The sequence below is a fragment of the Ochotona princeps genome, chromosome 3 (genome assembly GCF_030435755.1).
Source record: "Ochotona princeps isolate mOchPri1 chromosome 3, mOchPri1.hap1, whole genome shotgun sequence".
Classification (NCBI taxonomy): domain Eukaryota; kingdom Metazoa; phylum Chordata; class Mammalia; order Lagomorpha; family Ochotonidae; genus Ochotona; species Ochotona princeps.
In genome coordinates this window covers 95720790-95737339 of record NC_080834.1, presented here as the reverse complement: position 1 = coordinate 95737339, position 16550 = coordinate 95720790, and the positions used below count along the sequence as shown (strand labels likewise).

Below are 16550 nucleotides of genomic sequence, written 5' to 3'. Positions count from 1 at the left end.
GAAAGAAATAAACATTTGTCTTTAAAATGCGTAGTGATTTTTTTGTATTGCCTTCATAGTTTTTCTGGAATTTTTTCAAATTTCTATAAAGTTCAACCTCAGGGAAAAAAAACAGTAAATTACTGTGATTAAGTAATAAAGGATCACTGATAAGAGAAATAATTTTTAATATTTTTATTAATATGCAATGATGTTTGTACTTGATACAGTTCTAAGAATATAAAACTTTCCACATCCCTCTTCCTTCCTTTTTTTCATTTTGATACTTTCAATTCATTTCATAATTGCAAGCTTAACGCTCGGCTGAATAAAGAATTCAACAACTAAAAAGTAGAATTACCACAGATAAGAGCTATAAACAACAATCAAATCACTGTATATCAGCTTCATTTCTATATATTAAGGGTTTTATGGCAGGTTCTTTTATATTTTGTGTTAACTACCACAAATCAGAGAAAACACATTATATGCGTCTTTGCTATATGGCTTATTTCATGAAGCGTAAGAGTCTCCAGCTCATCTGTTTTGTTGCATAAGATAAAAAATGTATTCTGAGAAAGCTAACTAATTCTGTTTTTCATAAACTTGTGACAGTGAGCTAGCAGTGGTACATGGCTAAAAATCCCATGGGTTTGGAAACACTCTTTAAAAAAACTTACAATCAACTTTGTTCCCAATCCTTCTGCCTTCTGATGAACCGTGCACATGCTGCCTATTCCTTGGAAACTTTTTCTACTTTCCTGCTTGTTTACATGTGAGCTAATCCTGTTAGTGTTAACAGATACTGAAATCCATTTATGAATAATATTTTCTCAAGGCAATGAATTGAAAAGGCATTAAATTTTTCTGTTTTTTTACATTCTTCATTTTTAAATTATACTGTGGTATCCTCACTTAATTGAAGCAAGATGTGACATTTTGTGGATTTATCATCTATTCTGAGTTTCATGGGTTTCACAGCACAATACATATATGACTTCCAAGAAGTAAAAAAGAAAATATTTACTCCACATATTGCTCTTTAATTTCACCTTTTACTTTTACTACTGCTTTATACAGAGTAGAAATTACTCAATAATGTAATAATTTAAATAGAGAATTGCTTAAGCATACCAATAAATTAAAACATAATTTGTTAAGAAAATATTAAGACATCTCAATTCTTTGTCCTATGCAATGCATACTGTGAAATCCATCTATGTTTCATAGGGAGTTTACTAACTGAAAGAGTTTGTTATGTTTTGTTTTGTTTTGTTTTGTTTTGTCTTGTTTTGTTTTGTTTTTTTCATTTTGTTTCAACAAAACACATTGCATTTTTTTCCACATGCTCCTTCACGGAACAAATGATTTCTCAGTTTTAGAGTTTTTTACATCACCAGATTTTCCTGAGCAGCATTAATTCCAGGATATATTATTCTAAAATTTACCCACATTACAAAAATTCTATCAAATTGCACCTTTAATAAAAACTTAGATGTAGGGAAGTCTTAAATCTAATTATTTTGGGGAAAAAAAAACTTGATGTTATCTTCTGAAAAGCAAAACTACCAAAGCTTAACCTCTCAGCATTAGATTAACTAAATACATTTATACACATGTAAGCAAGTGCAATTTGATGAATAATAGATTCAAAAACCAGAAAGAAAGGCAAGAAGCATTATTTTGAGTAATTTTTGTTATGATTTTTGTTTTATTTGAAAGGCAGAGACAAAAAACAGCTTAAGTTTAATATTTTAATCCATTTATTTGAAAACCAGAGAGACATGGAAAAAGAACCCCCAGTGACTAACTGTACAAATACACCCAATGGGCCCAGGCCGGAACTGAACCTGGTATCCCATGTAGGTTACATTGAGCCATTATCACTTCCACCCAGGAAATGCTTTACCACGGAACATGAGTCAGGAGCCGAATTCGAGCATTATATCAAGAATTCTGATTGAGATACAGGTATTTTACCCAGTATTCCAACACCTTTTCAGCCATGTTAGATCTGATTTTTAAATTTTTTTAAACATTTTTTTGAATAGTAAAATATCAAGTATTTATTGTAATATGAAGTAAATAAAACAAAATCTATCTTTTCAATTAGCATGCATACTGAAATAATGATTGCTAATTTTAACAGCGGAGTTATCAACAATGCTTTGTGTGAAAGCTAATTTACAGTTTTGAAATAAAATACACAACTTAGCAAAGAAAATGCAGCAATAATGATTTTTTTTTAACTTACATGTTTCAAATGCACTAATTTCAACAACTATTTGGTTAGCTTTTCCCTTAAGTCTAGCAATGATATTTACTTATTACTCCTTAACATTGGTAAAAGCAGGAAAGCTCCATTGCTATTCTGGGTGTATACGTATAAACACATTCCTGATTGTCATGTTTTTGTGGATATCAGCAAATCCCCAAAATATGAGAAGGTCTTCGAAAACCACTGCTGACAGTGAAAAGTATAAAGAACATACAACATTTTTTAAATATTTTTATTGCAAAGTCAAATATACAGAGGAGAGACAGAAAGATCTTCCATCCGATGATTTCACTCCCCAGGTGACCACAACTGCCGGTGCTGAGCCGACCCGAAGCCAGGAGCAAGGAACTTTCTCCAGGTCTCCCATGCAGGTGCAGGATCCCAAGGCTTTTGGCTGTCCTCAACTGCTTTCCCAGGCCACACACAGGGAGCTGGATGGGAAGTGGGGCTGCCAGGATTAGAACTGACACCCCTATGAGATTCTGGCACATGCAAGGTGAGGACGTTAGCCACTAGGCCACTGCACTGCGCCAGGCCCTAGATCTGATTTTTTAATGAAAATGTTGAGGGTCTCAAACAGTTTCTGATGTTATGCAAGTAGTAGATGAAAAAAAAAATTAGAAATCAAAAGGAAAATCATTTTGTAAGAAATGTCCCTACACTCTGAAACATTAAGCCAGTCCTTCTTTGACACAGTCCAATAAATGAGAGTCCAACAAATACATTTTTACTTGCTAGCAACATGTTCCCTTGTTATAGTTGTTTCAATGATAATTTTCTAAATTAACACAAAAGACATGATTATCAGCATAATCGTAAGATTCTGAAAGAATAAAATGCATACTTTCCACACAAATTGAGGTAATTTAGCATCGCAAGTTGATTTTTAACATGTGTAGTTTTTCATAGGACAAAGCTCTATGCATACAATGAATCTACAAATAGTATACAATGTACATGATACCCTCAAATTTAGCCTTGCATGATAATTTTGATGTTCTAATGCCATTTAAACATGCAGCAGTTTGTCATCTTGCACAATCTAAACCTGACACATGTTATAACCCACTTAGTAACAAGTAAGCTAAGTGAGAACATCTAAAATAAATGCCACATTTTCTTTTCTCAAGCCATCCATAGAGTAAAGGTATATTCTTTGCTGATGTTCTATAATTCTATTTCCAGAGGAAAAGCTTTAGACGCAGTATTTCCAAAAGCAAGCTTAAGAAGAAAACAAAATACAAAATATATTAGTTGAGTTTTTAAAAGTTCTCATTTTAATAAAATAGTTTCTGTACCCAATTAAGAAAGAAATGGCTTTATAACTGGGATGTCTATGTAAGAGTTCTGAGCCTTATGTAGGCTTTGAATTAATTAAAATTAGATAACTGAAAAATTTAGTTTATCCATGTCACTAGCCACATTTCAAGATACTTCAAGTCCTCAGCTGTGATTTGCCACCAGCGACTAATTCCAAGGACAGTGTTATCAGAGACAACACTACTGCATATTAGATTGTGTACAATATGCTTCAAAGAATGCCATAGCTTATCTTGTTAAATGTATTCCTTAATTTTTACTCAGACTAACTGAAATTTCAAAAGTGAAATCACATAAATAAAAAGCAGTGGTAAATGTCCTTCCACTTATTGAAACACAGGAAAGAGGAATCTTAAAAGTTCATTTTGTATGCTATCAATGGCATTTAAACAAATTAATTCTCTATCACATTGGAGCTTCACATTCTGACCATAAAATGACACTTCAGAAAAATTAAACCAAATCCATCATCATTTTAGTTTCCAAATGAAAGTCATTTTTTAAATTTTCTATAGTTTATTCCCAATTAACTCACTATTCCTTCATTTGCCTATACACTTCTCAAATTTCCTTCTAACAGAATGTCTTTTAAAAACTAAGATCTTCCAGGGATACACATTGTGCTCACTACTGATTAATGGAATTCATAGTGAAAACTGGTTGATAACTTCGCAGTACAGCCAATCAACTCATAAATGAATGATAAAGCTTTACAAGCTTGTTTAAATTTCCCTAGCTAACCAAACTGAGTCTTTTTACTGGTAGTGCCCTTGTGCTCATCATCATGTATACACAGAGTGTTATAACACTCAAAGACTGCTTTTCATTTCTCCAACAGCCACAGTTTTCCTTAAACAAAAACACATTCAAACCCTGGGAAAACAGAAGTCTATTTTCAGAGAATGAACAGACAAGCTTGGCTCACTGATCCAATCTGCTTTTTATAGTGTGCTTCGGAAAGTTATCATCACTGCCCTCTTTATTCTTTCAGATATCTTTTAATACCTCAGTTTGGCCAAAAAAAAAAAAAAATGCAAGCCTACCCTTAGCTAATCCTTAACACCACATAAGCAGCTCAGTTAAGAAGGCAATGGAATATATTTTGGAGAGTTTTTTAGAATTGCTCTAAGAGAACTGTCATGAACAGTATTGCCAGTAAAACCAACTCATGTACTTCATTTGCTGAAGTAAAATCCCAGCCAACATTTAGCCATTCCATGAAGTCTATCTGGTATATTGTTGTAGTCTCTGCTTCTTAACAAGAAGCCTGATGTTTCACAGAAATATTTGTAACAAGTGCATATCAATTATATACTAAGTTAGTAAAGAAAAATACAGTATTTTACAGTAAGTGTCAATTCTTGTGATTAAGCTGAATCTTGGCACCCGTTTCACTTTCATATATTCACAGTGGTCATTTTCTAGTTAGGATAATGACTTTAATTCATGTATGACACAGAACAATTTTGTGGCCCAACCTGAACATATACTTCATATATTCATCATCATAAACACTTATTTTGTTCTTATCACACAGAAAAAATGTTTTGACATGACCTTTCTTAAAAAAATTAACACTTTTTTGACTCTCTCAAATCGTTCTAGTTAACATACCCCGCCCCCGCAATTTTTCTACACTTTGGAACAAAATTCCTCAAAAAGAACTATTTTCAGTGGTTTTAATTCTTTAATCATGCTCTCCTTAACCAAAATTTCACCACACAATTATTTTCAAGGTCATAAGTGGCCTATCAACTCTTGGATTTAGCTAAAAGTTTAAGCTCTCATTTCCTAGATCTGTTGTCACTTTAGACATATTTCAACACCATTTCCAAGAAACAATGTTTTTATTTGATTTTAGGGCATTACTTTTTTAATGCCTCTTTCTGCGGCACCTGTTCCTACTCAGCCTCTTTAACCGAATCTCTCTCAGTCTACTTTCTCTAACCTTGAAGTGACTTGGACCACAATACTTAAGCATCTTCTATTTATGTGTGAGCCACTCCCTTGATGAACTATTTATAATTGAAATTGAATGTTATTATGCTGACAGCTGTCAACTTTATTTTTTGTTATTTATTTATTTTATTATTTAAAGAACTACACAGAGACAAAGAAAGAGAAAAGGAAAGATATTTCACCCACTGGTTCACTCCCCAGATCATTGCAATGGCCAGGGCTGAGCCAGGCTCAAGCCAGGCATGTTATTCTGGTCCCCAATGGGTGTGGTAGGGATCCAAACACTTGAGTAGTCTTCCATTGCTTTTCTCAGTTGGTTGGCAGAGAGTTGGTTTAGAAGTGGAGCAGCTGGACACAAGCCAGCTACCATTAGGCATGCTGTGTTGCAAGCTGAGGAGTTATCTGCTACATCACAACACTGGTCCCACTCCCAAATTGCTACATTTAATCTGTGCTTCTTTCTAGAACTCCAGATTCATGAATCTAATGGTCTACTTAATCATTCTATCTGTTTGATTCCATTGTAGATGACATAAAAACACTCATCTTAGGGCCTTGCATAATAGCTTGATTGGCTAACCCTCCTCTTGCAATCCCCAGAACCCCTCATGGGTTTTTATCCAGGTACTCCATTTCCCTTCCAGCTGCCTGCTTATGACCTGAGAAAACAAAAAAGGGTAACCCAGGGCCTTGGGACCCTGCACAAAGGTGGGAGACCTTGGAAGAAGCTCCTGGCTCCTGGTTTCAGAATGGGTCAACTCTGATCTTTGTGGCCATTTGGGGAGTGAATCAGCAGATGGAAGATCTTTCCATTTCTCCTTCTCTGTATATCTGCCTTTCCAATAAAATTTCAAAAATCCTTAAAAGATAAAAACTTATGTGTTTGTAATAGAGTTGGGGCTCTGCCACTATACTTTATCCTTCTCTGCCTGTACCTGATGCTCCCTCGTCCTCATTAAGTTAGATTGGGATGGTGTGCTTAATTATGATGATTATAACTATGCTTATCTCCTCAACATCACTTATACTCTGCTACAGGAACTCTAGAAACTACGTATGCCACGCAACATAGGCATAAAGTGAAGAAGAATGGGCCAAAATTTCTGAGTCATCATGTTAAACTCGAAATAAGAAATTACACCACTGAGAACGTTCATTCTGTCAATACAGATATCCTAGCACATCCCAATAGGTGATTGGATGCGCTGGAGTGCTACTTTAGTAAGCACCTAAAATGGGACATAGTTTAAACAACACATTAATGACAAGGAAGCTGATATCATACATTGGAAAAACTAAGAGCCAGTTTTTGAAATGACAACACTGTTTTGTAAACCGGAATCTTCAACAATTAAAAAAAAAGTCAGTATGTGTTAAAGAACTGACAGCATGTTAATAAATTCAGAAAGAAGTCAAAGAAACAAACGCACTCAGGAAAGCATCGATGTCCACCTAAACAAACAAAAAGGAGTACAGAAAGTGCAGGACTACCATGTGTGGAAAGATTTAGTTTTTTCTAGGTCACATAAGAGTAAAGACTCCATAAATATCAGGTGGAATAAAGAATTTGAAGAAAAATAATTAAGCATTTGTTATTTAGGACATCTTTTAGTTCTCTTTAGGGAAGCTGCTACTTGAAAATGAAATGAAAAAATTTGCCTTTTAAAATATGCATATACTTGAGAATTTCCTAAATTCTAGAAAGAAAAAAAATAAGACACCAAAACAACGATAAGCTTTTGAATAAAAAATTCTTAGGCACTATAAGACAAATATTTTCTCCATCCTTGTAAAATTATGAAGAGGTGTAAGAAAATTGACAGATCCTGAGAAAACAGAGAAGACAGAAGAAGTAAAATGGAAAAGATTATATTGTTTTAAACTCCAGTGGCCCCTTACCATTTTAGCTTCAACATTCAAGATGAGAGGTTCAAAAAACACAAAATAAACAAGTTACAAGGCGATTCAGAACTTTGGACCACTTTGGCTTAAGCTAGCCAGCATAGCTACAACAGTTACTCTAAGGCTCATTCATAAAACTCAATTCTAGATAGATTAATTTTTTTTAACAATTTCAAATTCCATAACTTTTTCTGAGGTATTTGCCTTTCTTACTAAGATTTTATTTTTAGAAACAATGAATACATATTATGTTCCTTTTCTCTCATAGTGACATGACATGTCCTAATACGTATTTGTTTTTTATTCACACTTCTATCAGATTTGTATGAATATATTTTATGGCACTTTTAAGAGTATTGGAGCTGAATTATTACTAGTTACTTAGCAGATAAAATGCATTTTAAAATCTCAAAGCATATTAGGTAAGAACTTAAATTCCTGATCTTATTTAAAGTCTCAAACTTTATGTTTTCCTACCCATGGGAATTTATATAATTGTCTTATTTCCTTTGCAGGAATATCTCTACCCTAAATATAGCAAATGGAAGCTTTATGGAATTGGTGGAAATATTAAATGAATTAGTTTAATTTAGATTAATACTTGACAAATTGTAAATAGCATCCATATACATTTATTTTAGTATACTGATGATTATTAGCTTTCCTCTATAGAAACACCAATGCTAAACTACTAATACACTGTGAATATGTTGAAGCTCACGCACTCTCACACAGGAACACTTTTGTTGGAATTTCTTTTCCAACTATTTTTAAACTTTGAGATGGAAGCTTACCTCGCTTGTAAGGATGTGAAGAGGACAGACCATCTACATCATAGGGCATTTTAGTATTCTTTGCCTCAACAGACTGTTCTTTTAGCTTTTCCAACTGTTAAGTTAAAGAAAATAGTCTTTAACACCAACTATGCCATTCTATTGAAACACTAATATAACAGCAAAAAAGGAAGTAAATGGAAAATTATGGACGAGATAAAATTTAAAATGGAAACAAGGAAAAATTAATACAGCCCTCACCTCCCCTTCCAAAAAACAAACAAAAAAAACACCAGGAAATTGTATTTAGACACTGACTGGGAAAAGCACATGACTCAACCAGTGGTCAGGAAAAAGTTTTGTTTTGTTTTTGTTTTTTGTTTTTTTGTAAAGGAAATCAGCTCTGAGTGTAAATGAGGAATCTTTTCCAGAGAGCATCAAAGAGCAGTGTGAGTGCTCAGATTTCCTGCCATCTTTTTCCATCCCAACAGGAAGAAAGAAATATTGAGGTCCTAGATTTTTCTTCTCTTTTTTGAACATTTATTTTTTATTGCAAAGTCAGATATACGAGAGGAGGAGAGACAGTGAGGAAGATCTTCCGTCCGATGATTCACTCCCCAAGTGACCACAATTGCCGGCACTGTGCTGATCCGAAGCCAGGAACCAGGTACTTCTTCCAGGTCTCCTGCACGGGTACAGGGTCCCAAGGCTTTGGGCCATCTGGCTGCCTTCCCAGGGAACAAGCAGGGAGCAGGATGGGAAGTGGAGCTTCCAGGATTAGAACCAGTACCCATATGGGATGCCAGTGCATTCAAGACAAGGATGTTAGCTGCTAGGCCATCACGCCTGTATTTTTCAAACAGAATTCCACACTTTTTGTTGTTGTGGGTGTTACTGTTCTTTGATTCAGTTTAGTTGGCACTGGGTTCTCCCTTCCGCCTCGCCAAGTTCCCTCCCCTCCTCTCTGTTTTCCCCCTCCAGTTTCACAATGTGTGTCTTTTGTGAAATCCATCATGCTGCAGCTTGAGTGTCTCCCAACCATGTAGGAAATTGTCTGTCATTATGTTGTGAGTTCATTTGTGTATCCCAGGACCATAATGTAGATACAATGAGGATTTGATCTTTGTTATTTATGGGCAGTACCAGTAACAGTGATCAAATGGATATTGACCATCTTAGGAGTTTATGAACAATCAGCCTCTTATAGATGGCTGGTTAATGAATTACATCACAAGATCTTATTACAGAAGGCACAGGTAAGTATGGAGTGACATAGAGTAAGATTCACATTTAATATCCCTAGATACCAGAAGGGAACCCACACATGCACAACTATCTAATCCTCAACAAGAAAACAGAAAACAGTCTCGAAAAAAAAGGAAGATCTTTTCAATAGACGCTGTTGGGACAACTGGCTAATAGCCTGTAGAAATAAGAAGCAAAACCCACACCTTTCACCATACACAAAGATCAAATCTAAATGGATGAAAGATCTAAACCTACATCCAGAAGTCATCAAACTTTTGAAAGAAAAAGCTGGAAATACTCTTCAAGATACAGGTGTAGCCACAGACTTTCTAAAAAAATCATCAAAAGCAAAGTCAAGACCAAAATAAACAAATGTGACTACATTAAACTAAGAAGTTTCTGCACAGTGAAGAGAACTATCAACAAAATAAAGAAGCAACTAACAATGGGAGAAGATCTTTGAACACTACACAGGAGACAAAGGGCTAATTTCCAGAATACACAAAAAACTCCGGAACAACAATAACATCAAAACAAACCAACCAGTTAAGAAATGTGCACTGGAAATGGGTAGATACTTTACCAAGAAACAAATTCACATGGCTGACACATGAAAAAAAAGTACTCAGGCTCTCTGGCAATAAGGGAAATTCAAATAACAACAACACTGAGGTTCTACTTAATGCCAGAAAGAATTGCCAATATACAGAAAACTACCAACAACAGCTGCTGGCACAGTTGTGGAGAAAAAGAAACCCTGCTCCACTGCTGGTGGGAATGCAGGCTGGAGCAATCACTATGGAAGTCAGTATGGAGAACACTTAGGCAATTAAAAATTCACCTACTATATAACCCAGCAATACCACTTCTAGGAATATGTCCAAAAGACTTGCAACACTAGAAAGCAATATGCACCCCACTGTTCATTGTAACACAATCAACAATCACAAGAACATGGAAGCAACCTAAATGCCCATCAACAAAGGACCGAATAAAGAAACTGTGGTTCACCTACACTATGGAATACTACTCAACTATTAAACAAATGAAATATAATACTTTGTGGCCAAATGGGCCAAACTAGAGACCATTATGCTAAAGGAAATGAACCAATGCCAAAAGGTCAGATATCATATGTTTGCGCTAATATAAGATAATGTGATGTCAAATCTAGGGATATTAAATGTGAATCTTGCTCTGTGTTACTCGTTTTAATTTTAAGAAATCCCTTCACTTCATAAGCACCGAAACACTAACTCTGCCAATGTGAAAATCACCTGACTCACGAATGTCAGGAGACAGTGCTGAATATAATGTCCTAGACAGTCACTGAGTTTTCAGGATAACTGTATTTCATTCAGTTCTGCTGGACCGAATCTGCAGAATGTCTAACTTCATGATTTTCAAAGTTTCTTCCCAGTGTGTCAAGAAGTGAAGAAGATGGTACTTCTAGGGACTCCATGTCCAGGAGATATCTTTTTAGGCTCTTCCACTGCTGCCAGCAGAACAGCATTATTCTGTGATGTTTTCTTGGCTGCAAATACATGGAATTTTGCTTGGGGAGAAAAATGATCAGTGCTTAAAAATATTAACTTCAGGAAACACAGATCTATTTCTAGGGTCCCATGTTGTTCATGAGGAGATTTAGGTCCAGAGAATTTTACTTTTTCCTGTGGTTCTCATGGTTTGCTAATTGGAAAACATAGGTCTGAATTCGGACATACATCATACATTCTTCACTATAACTACTGTAGTCATAGTTTCCTGATTTTACTTTTTAGTATAATTTAATTAGTTATTGGTTGCTTTTTCTATCAGGAATAAAAGTTTCATATGGTAGTATTAATATTTTTAATTATATCAGGAAAAAGTTGCATTGCAATTTTATTGAGTATTTGTATACTTAATAGTCTTACCTGTATAAGTTTTTCCAATTTGCTAGCCAAGTCTATATCTGCAAGACACATATTCAAATGAAAAAATACACACTACAAGTCATGTTTTAACTAACATCAAACCCATGTTTGGAACTTCACATGGAAAAGTGATTTGCAAATGATTATTGACTATCCATTTCTAATATAAAGCCTCCAATATGGTATTAATGACTGTGGAATTGAAATGCAGCTAAATCATAAGAAAGTACATAATTTCCAAAAACAAGCACAAAGTTTTCCAAAACGTACTATATTCTGACATGAGCTGTTATTAAGAAATAAACCACTGTAAATTTTATTGACATTGCAAAATTCTCATGAAGCACTGTTAAATGAAATTGAAATCAAGACACAAATTTCACATATAATTCAATCAAGAAGACTTCATAAGTTATTTTTATAACTTTCTTCAGGTTTTGCAATTTAAGTATATGAATTTCTGTTTTAAAATTTGACTCATTTTCTCCACTGAAAATATCTTGTAAAGTTATAAGATCTTCTGTTTTTAAAATGTTAAGGTTTCTTAAACTTATTTTTAAGAATGCTTCTGATATTGACAAAGGGAGTACCCCATATTCATATTGTCATATTTTTTTCTTGATCATGACTTCATAAATTTTTGACAAAATTCCAGTCATTTCTTAGAGAGCAACCTAAAATATATTTACAATCAAACTCTCCTACTCATCAAATGAAATTAGTTTAGGCACAGCCTGAATTCTGTACCTCAACCCCTTTTCAAAGGGAAAGAACATGATTGGAAAAAGGTGGTAATTTAGGCACTAGAAACTTCCATTTATTGGAGAAATCTCTAGTCGACATCTATGAATCCAATACTTTTGATATATATAGTAAAAGAAAATACTAATTAAACCACTGAAGAGTTGCATTAATAAAAGGAAAATAAGAGTTAATACAATGGTCTCTTAACTGGCAATTAACACCTACAAATTGAAAAAAATAGGCTTTTAATTTTTTGTATTTTCATAGCTTTAAATGTGAATGTGAAACATAATAAAAAAGGCAAGCTTTCAATGGAGCATATGAAAAGTAATAAGTTTATTTTTATTTAAGTAAACAGTTGAAAATCAGTTCAGAAGCAGGAGAAATACAGCTATTTATTGATAAATAAATCCTGACTTCATTATTAACTCACCAATGTTGGAATTTCTTTGGAAGTCAAAATTTTTACTCAACAAAGTCTGTAATAGTTCCTTACTGGTTGTATCTTCTTTAGCTGGAAACAAGTCCTTTTCTGTAATGATCATAAACAACAATTTCCAGTGTGAGTGGCCGAAAATATTCCAACAAATGGGATTTATAAATGACTATATATATATATATATCCAACAATGAAATAAAGACAAAGAAAGATGTATAAAAGTTGGGCTGTTTCAATGATTAGTGAATGTAGATGAACATGCAGAGAGCGAGAAAGATTGCTTGAGAGAGTCTGACAGACAGATTGCACCTGCAGGATTACACAATTCTGGGTAGCATAATTGAAAGGGAATATTGCTTCTTTTCCATCTGCATTTTAAAATTTTTCTACCTGTTGCCTCTAACAGAAGAAATACACACTTTAACGCTGTGTTTAAACGAAAAATAACTTGGCCTTCAGTGTCAGCATCCCGTATGGGTACCAATTTCTGTTGCTGCTCCACTTCTTATCCAGCTCTCTGCTTATGGGATGGGAAAGCAGCAGGGCTGGATGACCTAAGTCCATTGGCCTCTGCACTCATGCGGGAGACTAGAAAGAGGCTCTTGGCTCTCAGATTTGGATGAGCTCAGCTCTGACCATTGTGACCATTTCAAAGGATGGATGATTTTGCTCTTTCTCTCTTTGTAAAATCTTTCAAATAAAAATGAATAAATTTTTTTTTAAAAGAAAAATACTTGACCTTTAAATATTTGTATTAAGTAGATTTAAATATGAGTGCATTTACATTCTGGAGATTGCCTTCAATCCACCCAAAAAAATCTCATCAAAGTTTTGATACAGCATCTACTTCCATATTGACATCTTTCCATCTTTAGCAATTTACGTCACAACCACTCATTTCTGACTTGTCCACCTACCTCTATGATATAAATTACCTTAGGGAAACCAATATCATTCAATCTGTATGGCATAATGTGTGCTATATGCACATATATTAATAAATAACACACTTGACCTGGTTATTAATGGATTGCCATTAACTTCAGTGAAGTGACCTAAAAAATCAAGTTTAGTAAAATTCTATAGGAAGCAGTTTTGCCTTTCTGTACTTTTCCACACTGTTATAGTTTAGGCAGAAGCTGAATGAATACAAGAGAAGTTTAATAGTGAAAGTACCATAGTTCCTGTGGAAAAAAAAAAGCATTATTTTGTTACATTCTTTAAATCCTGTCTTTGCTGTGTCTACAAAATATTAATTGATCTAATCAAACAATTAATGATCAACTAAAGGAAATGAATGATCACTAGAGACAGTGATAGCTTCAAAATTTCCATATTGACTGAAGATAATTGTTACTCAGTTTTTAAGTACTTCAAATACACAGAAATTGCCTATGAAACTCTGCTTTCCTTTGGGTACTAAAGTATTAAAATATCAGGATAGCTTACTCAATACTACACAAAGCAGTTCAGAAATAATTTAAGAAAACAACACTCTGCAAATTATATTCTAATCACTGTTTATAATGTGGAGTTGTAATCTTGAAAGTTTAATTCTTTTAATGAGACATTTAGAACTAGCTAAAAATGACTGTTTCAAAAAGATCATTGTGAAAGAAGAAACTGAATCATTGCCTTTAACTTATGGAACTTGCAAAACCTAGACGGAAGGGAGTGGGAAAGTAGAAATCAGAAGCCTTTATTTGTTGACAGTACAGTCCAGTTCTCAGCATACTCAAAAGGACACTATTTTAAAAACCAAGAGAATATTCTTAGGTGACTCTATTGGTCTTCTTTTCAGTGGTTAGATCTTGAAGAGAATTCAGCCTCAAAAATTCTTGTCACTGCCTCTTACGAAAACCAGCTTTGTGTGAACTTGGAGGGAAATGTTTTCAGTAGTTTTTAGCATCCTTTCTTGGCCTTTTGGCTAAGATCAAGTGTAGTGATTTTTAAAAATGTTTCGATTTCTAAAGTTAAGTAAAAAAATTAGCCTAAAAATTAGGAAATAACTTTTCTGCTATTTGCTCTGTTACAATTTTACAAAAGGGGCATTAAGAAAACAGGTGTGCTTTTAATATGTTTCTGATTCAAAGAATAAATATTGATACATGAAATAAATGAATATAAAATATCTGCATGTAGATGCACTTTGGCACAATGCTTGAAAAAGTTTCTCCAATGGGAGAGCATCAGAGTTTTGGCAAACACACAAGAAATTCTAATTCTTTCCTATTTTAGATCTCAAAAATGTAGTCTTATTCCTATTTTCCATACTCATGTCAAGTTTTTCACTGAACACAGAAATTAACAAAAAGAAAAAATATAGATTCCCCAAATGATAAAATATATACTTTTTAAAATTTCCATAGTATCCAGACTATGATATTCACTCTTCTTTATTGTAATAGGAAGTTTTCTCTATTTCAGTGTTATCCACATCTGTATTTTCTACATGGCCTCCACCACTGAAAACTGTCGGGTTTGTGCTATTTGTGTTGTACATTCTAATACCAAGAAAAGTCTGACAACCACAGTTTTACAACTTTTCTCGGAAGATGCATGCTTATTTGAAAAAAAAATATATTGAAAGACTAAAATCAACTGAATATTTGGTCGATAAAAATAGAGAAGGAGAGTATAGGAGAAGGAAGTGAGGAAGCAAGAGACAAAAAAGTCATTGTGTTCTTAGACTTGTATCTACAAATTACACTGAATCTGTTAAATATTAATTAAAATCTAAATTTGAACATTAAAATATGAGTAAAAATGTGCACATTAAATTTGTTTCAATCTTAAACATTTTTAGTTCAGAAATTGACCTTAATAATAATGTAGTCATCTTTTGCAATGTATTGTGAAACTGAGATAAAAAGGTTTATAGACAGATTTATTCCTTGTTGTCAGTGATACATTCTTATCAAAGTGTAACATTCCTAAGTCAGAGGTATTACTTGTGGCTTAACAATTGCTTCAAATTTGATTTTTCTATGATTCACATACACATATGTGTGTTTGTACCAGTTAACAGATACAAATTTAGCAAATTCCTTAACAAATGACCACACTTCTCTTTAAGTTGTGCCTGTATTGTGAAAGGAAACATTTGAAATCTCAGCATTTCACAGAAGATCAATGGAGGCCTAGTGAGTAACACGATTTTGAGTTGCCAGGAAATTAAAAATGAATCAAGAAAATAATTCAGAAATGTTTTATTCAAAGGCTTGCATCTTCATCGCTGAGAATATTTGTTTAGAAATTGAAGAAATCTTTACAAATTAAGAACCAATTTTGAGTAATTTTATTTCTACTCTCAAAGGAATTGTAAAATTTTATTGACTTTCATACTATGCTTGAGACAACAGCATCTAGTAAAGTTGAATTACATCCAAAGTGATCCCTTTGCTTTACTCAAAGCCACAGAAACCATATTTGTTGCCTGCTGTCCTAATTTCCATTAAGTAAAATAAAATAAAATAAAATAAAATAAAATAAAATAAAATAAAATAAAATAAAATAAAATGGTATCTTTCTTTCTCTGGTAGAGTTAGATGAAAGAAAATACCATGGTGTCTAGCTGGGAGGGAAATTAGAGAGTACTAAGTCATTATCCTTAAAACCAAGAAGCATATAGGGGTCCCACATAGATTGTTGCACAATAAGTAAGTACTAAATCTAGCTTTACTGATAGTTACATTAAGAACTGTTTCTACTTTAACATGAATTAAATATTTTTAAAAGTTTGGTATGCTATACTATCATTAAAGCAGAAACTTTTACCAATTTTATAACATTTAAATGTTATCAATTAATTTATTTCATATAACATAAGTGCCCTGAACATATTAGAAATCTGATATAGTTCATACGTACTGTTAACACTCTTGTTAAAATTGTTATGTCACTGTTCCCACACATTATTATCCTCAAATATCACACACATAAGCATTTATGTATTCTGCCTGCATGGATAACTAATCGCCTCTTAGAACAAA

General features: G+C 33.6%; 1 protein-coding gene across 4 annotated transcripts in view; it reads right to left on the bottom strand.

Moving 5' to 3' along the window:
* The window catches only part of UTS2B (urotensin 2B), a 34326-nt gene that overhangs the window by 17161 nt on the left and 615 nt on the right, over positions 1–16550 (bottom strand). Inside the window, exons 2-5 of one of the 4 annotated variants that reach the window (XM_058661299.1) lie at positions 12553–12651; positions 11376–11413; positions 8233–8326; positions 2484–2688 (exon numbers count right to left, since the gene is read on the bottom strand). In XM_058661299.1, coding sequence (XP_058517282.1) covers positions 2546–2688; positions 8233–8326; positions 11376–11413; positions 12553–12651 — 374 coding nt within the window. In that variant the 3' untranslated portion in view covers positions 2484–2545. Of the gene's footprint in view, positions 1–2483; positions 2689–3228; positions 3479–5588; positions 5885–8232; positions 8327–11375; positions 11414–12552; positions 12652–16550 lie in introns of those variants that run through there. The other 3 variants (XM_058661300.1, XM_058661298.1, XM_058661301.1) reach the window with 3 other exon arrangements.